The sequence below is a fragment of the Haliaeetus albicilla genome, chromosome 12 (genome assembly GCF_947461875.1).
Source record: "Haliaeetus albicilla chromosome 12, bHalAlb1.1, whole genome shotgun sequence".
In the NCBI taxonomy this organism is placed as follows: Eukaryota; Metazoa; Chordata; class Aves; order Accipitriformes; family Accipitridae; genus Haliaeetus; species Haliaeetus albicilla.
This window is the reverse complement of record NC_091494.1, coordinates 4,799,954-4,808,812: the sequence shown is the minus strand read 5'-3', so window position 1 is coordinate 4,808,812 and position 8,859 is coordinate 4,799,954. Positions and strand designations below refer to the sequence as shown.

At 46.4% G+C, this 8,859-nt stretch overlaps 1 protein-coding gene across 3 annotated transcripts; it reads right to left on the bottom strand.

The window, feature by feature from the left end:
- Positions 1-1,235: 1,235 nt before the first annotated feature.
- On the bottom strand, positions 1,236-8,833 carry SEC11A (SEC11 homolog A, signal peptidase complex subunit). Of its 3 annotated transcripts, none has more exons than XM_069797669.1 (7): positions 8,724-8,833; positions 8,478-8,587; positions 6,359-6,508; positions 3,095-3,247; positions 2,471-2,590; positions 1,880-1,937; positions 1,236-1,714 (listed from the first exon to the last, which is right to left on the bottom strand). In XM_069797669.1, the coding sequence occupies exons 1-7, from the start codon at positions 8,772-8,774 to the stop codon at positions 1,664-1,666; spliced, it is 693 nt and encodes a 230-aa protein (XP_069653770.1). In that variant the 5' UTR covers positions 8,775-8,833; the 3' UTR covers positions 1,236-1,663. The 3 variants fall into 3 exon arrangements, with proteins under 3 accessions (XP_069653770.1, XP_069653771.1, XP_069653772.1); XM_069797670.1 differs by having other exon boundaries at positions 3,095-3,232; XM_069797671.1 differs by lacking the exon at positions 3,095-3,247.
- Positions 8,834-8,859: the final 26 nt, after the last annotated feature.

Here is an 8,859-nt window from a genome sequence, read left to right as displayed (position 1 = left end):
TACTGGGATACCACGGGTCAGCTCAGCTACTGACCATTAAGCAAAATGGTCCCACAGACATAACTAACAGCACAATTCACCACTATAGATGGGACAGGCCTGACAAGCCTAATGAGGTACGTATGCAAGGAACTGAAAATAGACCATAGACACCCTGTTGGGTTTTGTCCTTGCCCTTCCTGACTGCTTTTACCCTACATAAGCTGTGTGCATGGCAGCAGTAATCATCTTTAATGATCCCTGTTGCTGCGGAATCTTGCAGCAGTCATGAGGAAGAGGGAATAGAGGATGCGGTGAAATGCACCCAAAATAACACACAGTAGCTTTGAAGTGTCTGTAAATTTTGCAAGATTGAGAGGAGAGCTGTTAACCCAGGGGAGGAGACAGGCTCTCTCTGTCAGGGGGAAGCTGTCCTAGAGAGACAACCGGGAAGTAAACTGTAGAAGAGGGATCAGGCAGCCTCAGACAGAGGTAGCAGTGGCACCGTGCTCCCACTGCCTGCTCTTGAGAAGATCTGCCCTAGTGAAGACAAAGCAAAATGTTTTCATGAGTCAGTATAGACACCATGGAGGCGAGTTATAATGGTCAATCACTCAGTGCAGGTGTCACGAATTTATACCGAAGATGATAACTGGAGTCTCTGCCTTGTACCTCTTTCCTCGGGCTCTCCTCTGACACCACATCTTCACAAGCAGGATCACCATCCTGAATGAGAAACCTAGGAAAAAAGCTGATGGCCATGGTGACAACCAGTTTCTTTTTTCAGACCTCAGTGGGGGCTCAGCTTTTCCGTAGCTTTCAGGTGAGCTGTAAGACATGGCCAGCTGCAGGGATCATTAGAGACCTAAAACCCCTTTCTAAAACTAAGAAAATATTACTATTGCATCCTGCTAAATCATCCCTGCCAAACAGCTATGGGTGTTGCCCATCTCCATTCTTCTGTTACCTAGTGGCACAATGACATCTTCTGCCCAAACCACCTTGCAGTCTTTAAGCAGATTATTTCAGTGTAATTTACAGAAACAGAAATATTGAACAGATCTACAGTTCAGGACTGCTCACTCTCCAAAAAGAAATGAGAGGAGCAGCTGCTATTTCTCTGTAAAGAGAGGACAAGTTAGTTTGCTAGGCCCTAGGAGTCAGTCTGCAACAGCAAAGCCCAGGTACCCCCCCAAGGACACGGGGCAACAAGGCTGCACTCAGCAGGGCAATAACGAAGAACGTGGCAGGGCTCATACTGGGCGAGATGCAAAAATCTTTATTCCAGTTCTCAGTTGGAAAAAACATCACCTCCACAGCTCACTGTTTGACAATCCAGTCAGCACAGGCAGAGGCCACGCTTGCCCAGCAGAGGCACAGACTTAGAGGACACAGTCCTGTAGGCACTTTGAGAGGAAGCTCAGCTTCAAAGTACAAACACTGAACAGTTTGGCTTAAATTTTTAATATAAAAACTCACTAAAAATGCTAAAATGTGACAAACCATTGGAAATACTGTGACAAACATTCGCCCTTACGCAGTAAAAAACAAAACAAACCCAAACTGGCAAGAAGCTTTGAAATGCATGTTTTCATCTTCCTCCCGGCACATCAGACCATCATCTACGTAAAACGTTCATCTAAAAAATCCATGGCACCTTCACCTTGTACTTCAGTGCAAGAGGCTACTCTCGATGGACCAGCACAAATAACCCCAGTAAAAAGAGGACTGCATACTGTAAGAGAAAGAAGAGAAGACGCAAGATTGCACATTCACATTTAAAGATGCAGTAACAGCAGCAAACATACAGGGCAAATGGTTCTGCCTGTGTGTATAAAGTTCTCATGAAGTCATTTTAGCTGGGGTGGGAGAAGCAGGCAGAAAATGAAAGAGCTCTTACCTTAAATTTTGGATAATCATTCATTAAGATAGTCACTATTCCAATATAGGGCACAAATCTACAAGAATAAAGGTTTTATTAAAACAAACAGTATTCAAGGGTGCATATGGGAGAAGCACTGCCTTGGCACTTGTACAAAGGAAGAGCCACTGAAGCATGCTGAGGGGTACAGTCAACAGGCTTGGGACTTCTTCCTCCCAAGCAGGGAAGCCACGGCAGTGGGGGCTGAGTGACAACCAGCCCCAGAGCATGTTTTAGCATCTGCCTTGTTCAGATCTTGCTTGCCTGCAAAGACTGTGCCTTGCAGAATAATTTCTATGAAAATTCTGATCATGCCTGAGTATGCACTGCCTTTGCATCGGTGTCCATCCAGCATCAAAATCTCAGGATGCAGCTCACAGCTTGATACCTTCGCTTAGGCCAAGCTAAGAACTGAACTACCTTTGTTTTTTAACTCTCCACAGTACCTTCTGAAAAGCTTTCACGCAGGTCACAAAAACCCAGCAGGGAGAGTTCAAGAAGAGGGGGGATTAACAGATGGGATTGGGGGAGGGCAGTGTAAAAAGCTGCATCTTTTTCAGCTTCACTTACCCTCTCGCTCGTCCTACTACGTCCTTTTTCTCCAACCAGTGCTGCCCTCGTTTGTACAGCCCTCTGTCATCAACAGCATTATTGTCTCCCTTTGTCAAAAATTTGATGTCACCGTTTTGCCTAGCAAAGACAAGACAGCCAGGTAAGTCAGAGAGAAAGAACTTACTAAAAGCTATTCTAGAACAGGCGTGTAGAGGCTAACACAAAGATATTAGAAGCAATTGTGTCCTACATGTTTGAGCAGGATGAAAAAGGGAAACTCTGTCAAATGCAGTGGAAAGCAGACGGTTTGGAAAAAAACTGCCAATGAAAATGAATTCTAGCCCCAGCCAAGCTTTCCAGCAGAGTTTAAGAACAGAACCGGCAGGATGAGCCATTTCTAGCGAAGGTGCAGCTATCACCTCTTTGCTTTTGACCTCTCACGTTCATGCTTCTCTCGCTTGACATACAAATGTTGGGTTCTGGGCTCCGTACTACCACCCAAAATGAGACTTTGGGGTAAAGCATACAGTTCTACTCAGTAGTGGTCAGAAGCAAGCTGAAACTTAGAAATTATTAGGAAAGGGGGACAGAACAAAACAAACAATACCATTATGATACTGCATGAACTCACGATGTGCCTACATCTTGAATGCTCTGTGCAGTTCTGAACCCCCTACATCCTTTTTTGAAATGGAGAGAAGAACTGGCAAAGGTTCAGAAATGGATAACAAGGTCTGGAACCACTTCCATACAAGAAACAACAGACCAGGACTCTTCAGCCTGGAAAAGACAGAACTGATGGGAGATATGACGGTAGTCCAATACAAACAACACAGACAGCAACAATCAAACAGCTTTTCACTGCCTCTTCCAATACAAGACCTAGAGGGCATCAAATGAAACTCAGAGGTAACAGGTTAAAACAAGCCAGAGAAGGTGCTACGCAGAACTAACAACAGTGCAAAACTAAACCACATCTCTCTGGAAGGATATTTTGGATGCCAAAAAATTATAACAGTTCAAAAAGTGACCAGATACTCCATGTAAAAAAGAAAAGGAGGCTATTAATAAAGAACCGTGACTTTATGCTTGCGTAAAGCAGGGACATAACTTGCAGAAAGCAGGGAAATTGTCACTAACATACTCTCTCTAGTCTTTCATTGGTCCTGAGATGAATTAGCTTGCCAGAAACAGGATCCTGGAGCAGACGAACCTTTGCTTTGACCTGGAAACAGCTGCTGTTATGCTCTAGCTTTACACACCATGTTATGCATTCTTCCCCAGTCATTTCCATTCAGCTTGCTGGCCAGCCAGCAACGCTTGCTTCTAAGCAGGAGTTTGTGCCACTGCTCAGGGATCGGCCAGTGACTGTCATCTCCCTGTGGCATCTGAAGGCAGATGCTGAGCTGGAGCATTCTCATTGCTTGATTCTGTCAGCATACTCACAGAAATGACAGATCAAATGCAACATGGGAAAGCATGCAGAAGGTCTTCAGAGCTCATGCTGTTTTCATCATGCCTGAATACCAATGTGTGTTACTTGACAGGAGAAGCTTGGAAGGAAAAAAAAGGGGAAAAAAAGAACAGATCTTTCTTCAAAGCACATTTGGCTCACAGTGTGGGAAAAACAAACACTCTAGGAGCTTAAGAGATACAGTCTGCAAAAAGATGAAGATACCCAAAGGTGCAGATAATGTAGTTTCAGCTCTGAAGACTGATGGCGTAGGAGCGCACCATCTTTTTGAGCAGATTCAATGCTCTATCACGAATCAGCATGAAAAGCTCACAGCACAGTTGCTCTGCTGTCTGAAAGGTGAATGAAATCTTGTCTGGCTGTCCTGCACCAAAGCCACTAAGTAAATTTTGACCACAGACTCTGTGTTTAGTGATAAAGAATGAACTCAATTTCACTCTGAACAAAGAAGAAAAGGCTAGCAAGTAAAAAACATTTTCTCACTGAAACAATACTGATGTGAACTGGAGCCTGAGTTGCCACAGAATCACCGAGAACAGGGTTTCTGTTTTCCTTCATTTTGACACTCTTGTCAGTTTTCACAGAGACTTTTCAGTTTCATATTCAGTCCATAACTACAGGAAGAAATGGGAAACTCCAGCTATTCAGAGGACACTCCTGAATGGCAAACTGGCACCAGAAAAATATTCTTTAAATAGTGAAAGAAGCAACTGATATCCGAGTCCTTCCTTCAGCACCCAGCTTCAGGTCACAGTACAGATTTTTCAGTTTTATCTTTCCTAACAGAAAGATCAGGTCTGTGTTTCGTTGTTTTATTTAAATGAAACCTAAAATACTGGACAATGGCTTTACTTCACAGAATCTAGGATTGGCACTATGGTCCTGTTAGCTTTAAAACAACAACAACAAAGTGCAGGATACCTTCATACCTAGTGCTGAGATAGAGCCAGACAAAAAAAGAAGGGTGGGTGGTATCTGGAGATGAACTGCTGCACAGAATGCACATTTCCACTTCTCCTTCCCATACACTGGCTGAGACTGGAGAAAGAAGACCCTGACCTTTCTTGCCTCTTCAAAAATCAGCCCAAGCAGCAGCACCAGAGCCCAGCTGAGCCTTCAGCATGCAACAGGGGAGGAAGAAAGTAGCGTTTCACTTAGAAGTGTTCCCAAGACACCACAAAAAGTGCACGTGCAACATTAGATATCAAATTTACCAAGTATACTGACCTTATTTTTAAATTAGTGGTATCAAAGAACAGTACTTTGAAAACTGACATTGTTAAAAGTTTTGGGTACAGAATAAATCTGAACAGCAAAGAATCTGCTCTGTCTACTGGGAGAGGTGCCACTCCCTCATCCAGCCAGTATTTCAGCTAGACTGTTTATATGCATGAAGCTGGTCGACCTTGATGTTGGGCCAGACAAATGGTCTAGAAGTCCCAACAGCTGTGGCTGCTACGAATGCTTGGGGGAACAGACCCTCTCTATCCCATCAACCTCACTTGACTAGAGCAATCTTCATATGCCACCTTTACATACAATTCAAGTGATTCACTTAACCTAGGAACAGATCTCTGAGTGCTGGTATAGCTCCAGTTCATTCATATTGCAGCAGGCATTTACTCAGCTGAAACAGATGCTGGGACCCCATCCAACTGTTGCCCTCTCAGAGATGGCTTGAAGAACCAGGGATCCAGTTCAAGATTTAGTTTTCACTCAAATGCCTCACGGGGCTGGCTCATATCCCCACAGACTGGCCTGCAGCAGTCACAGTTCCATCCAGCAAAATCGGAAGGCTCATGGCTGCAGAGGAAGCCTTGCTTGGAAAACTAAGCCCTGTTCAGCAATCAAACCAGAGTGACTGCGCTTCATTCCTTCAGACATGCAACCTGCTAAATGTTTAGAGAACGAACAGTACACGGAGAGTGCAGCGCACATAGAGACTCCGACTACAACAACGCAAAACTTCCTACAGAGTAGAAAAGAAACACCCTGCCTCTGCACGAGAGCAGGAACCAGGACCATAAAGACACGCTTTAAAATAATGCATGCTACGCACAAAATACCCTTCTTCCATAAGCTCTACCTCTACAGACAAGAGTCACTTCACACACACAAATGCAGCCATACCTACAGGAGACAACACAGCAACATTACGTAGCAGCTTCGGACGGAAATGATGGCACAGGAGACATTAAGTGGCACAGGGAGTCCAGGATATCGGCACAGACTCCCCAGCTTGTGCATTCTGCTGGATAATCTTTACAAGTAAACCAAGGAGGGCAGATTTTGTCTGTCTGAAATGTCTGTTACTTCCTACAGCACCTGGATGTCGGTTACTGACATCCCACCCATTCCTTTACCCAAGGAGATGAGGAAACATACAATTTAGCTAAACGTCTGCAGTACAACCCCCCAGATTCTTGACATACTTCTCATGAATTTTCAGGACGCGATGGACTATAGGAATTTCCCTTCCTTCTATCCTAAAGACCACGATTTCTCCCACTCTGATTGGATCTTCAATTCGGTTCGTGAGGAACAGGAGATCTCCTCTGTGAAAAGCAGGCTCCATGCTTCCACTGAAAAAGAGAAGAGGAGCAATCAAACAATATTTAAACACTCAGAATCAGGTTTTGGCATTTATAGTCCTTTAAGAGACATCTCACAAGAACCTCAATGAAGAGCTCCAAAGAAAAACACCTTGGAGACCAGGTATGCGTCTAACCACTACTACAATCAGATTTTCAATCACCACACTACCAGCAGTTTGGATTTGCTGGGAAAAGAGCACTGCCAGCAGCCGGTGTTAAAAGCACACCAAACAGGAAAAGCCTTCCACTTTCTTAATAACAACAAAGCTGATGACAAATGGTATCTTCTCGACTTCTGAGCTCTTCATTGGAAGGGCTACACTGGCAGCACTGCAGTGGTGGGAAGCTTTTTTTATTTCATTTACTTTTGGTTTTTTCAGGTAGACAGATCACGCTCATGAACAAAGCACTGAAAACATACGGGCTCTTGTATTCCCATCTGGAACAGACAGACGGGTGTGCTAAAAATTTGTTATTGTGATTCATCACTTTGCTTAACGATCTCATTTCAGGCAATGCTATTCAAGTTATTTTTCTTCTGTCTTGTAAATGGCAAGTGTTAGAAAATACTTAACCTTCTTAATTCCAGATAAATAATGCAGTACAAAACAAAATGATGAACTTTAAGTACCACATATATTCATGTTTTATCTCCAGAGAGTGCAGAAGCTGCTATTCAGAACAGAAGATCACATCGCTGAAGAAGGGACGTGACCTAATGGCCCCTGTATTACTCACTGGGAGGAACAGCATGCAACATCTTCACAGTCCCATCAGGAGGGAGTTTTGTTAAATGGCATGTGGCAATTAACACCAACGTAGAAACACACAGAAAGGCCAACGTGGATACAGAACAAGCCTGTGCAATATCCATGCCAGCATCTGACGGCTGCCCAAGGACTTCAGCCACAGGAATTTGTCCCAGGCAGTAGGAGGGTGGAAGTAACGCTGGTGGTAGCTACAGCACGGCACTTCTGCGAGGGCAACACCTGAAACATACCCAGCTACAGAGCGATAACCCCTATATAAAAGAGTACAGCTAAGGCTCCCCTTTTCCTGGCCATGTTACAGCTCACTAGAAGGCCAGGAAAAAAACCCAAGCAGCTGCGAAAGAAGAGTTAGTGGATACTTCTAAGGATGCAATGGAACACACAATAAAGCTCACCAGGCATTTCAGCAAGCCAGTTCCCATTTAAAAAAAACGACTCATTTTCACTATACGAGTTTATTCCCTGGCACCTCAAAGGTTTCAACTCCCTTTTCATTAACCAAGACTTCAACTATTCACGTAGCAGCAACAACACATGCAGAGGGGCACGGCAAGAGGTACCCGTACACTGCGATGCTCTGCTACCATAACTTCTACTACGGGAAGTGCCGTTAGCCTTGATGAGAAGAAGAGCTCTGCCACAAACACTGCTTTTATAGAAGGATGATCCCCTGCAAGTGACGGGTTCATAACCCCCTGCTTCAAGGCCTTCCTTCCTCATGCCTCCTTCACCCACACTGCTGAGCGTTTCTCCCGCAGGTTTGGTACAATCCAGAACCGCCGGGGTTGCACTCTCGTCATATTTCTTTGAAGTCCTTCCTCCTCTTTCCCCTTCCTCGGGACCACCTCTCTAAGGCAGCATCCAGCCAGCTGACCGAGGCGAAAGGCTGAGATGCTATTTTTACGTGAGGCTGCCAGCCTCGCTTATCTACTTCCTCTTCCCTCGCTTTTCCTCTGCGTTACGGGAGCGCACGAATTCTTGGAAAGCCTCTCGCCCACCGGGGACGGGCCAGGACCCTCCAGCTGCCCCATTCCTCTGGAAAACCTCTGGGGAGTGGGATGGGGCGGCGGCTCCAGCACCGCCGGGGCCCGCGGCTCTCCAGCCCTTACCCACGCCCCGTGGGATTTCACCCCTCACCCCGGAGCGCTACCGCGGAACCACTTCACCCCCCGCGGCGTGGGATTTACCTCAGCACCACCACGATGGGGCTCTCGCTGCCCGTCACCACCATCAGCCCCTTCCAGATCATCAGGGCGGACGAGACGATCATGCCGAAGTTCAGCACCTGGTAGTACAGCTTGGGGGGGGGGGGGAAGAGGGGGCCGGTCAGGCTCCGCGGCCCGGGGCCGGGCAGGGCAGAGCCGGCCCGATCCGACCCCCCGGGACCCGGCCCGACCCGATTTCCACCCACACTCCCCGCCCCAGTTCGGCACCTGCCGCTTGTTCATGCGCCGCACATCGTCCAGAAAGTCCAGCGACAGCATCGCCGGCACCGACCGCGGCGGCTGCACCGCCCGCCCGGCCCCGCTTCCGCTTCCGGCCCCTCTTCTTCCGCGCCCCTCCGCTTCC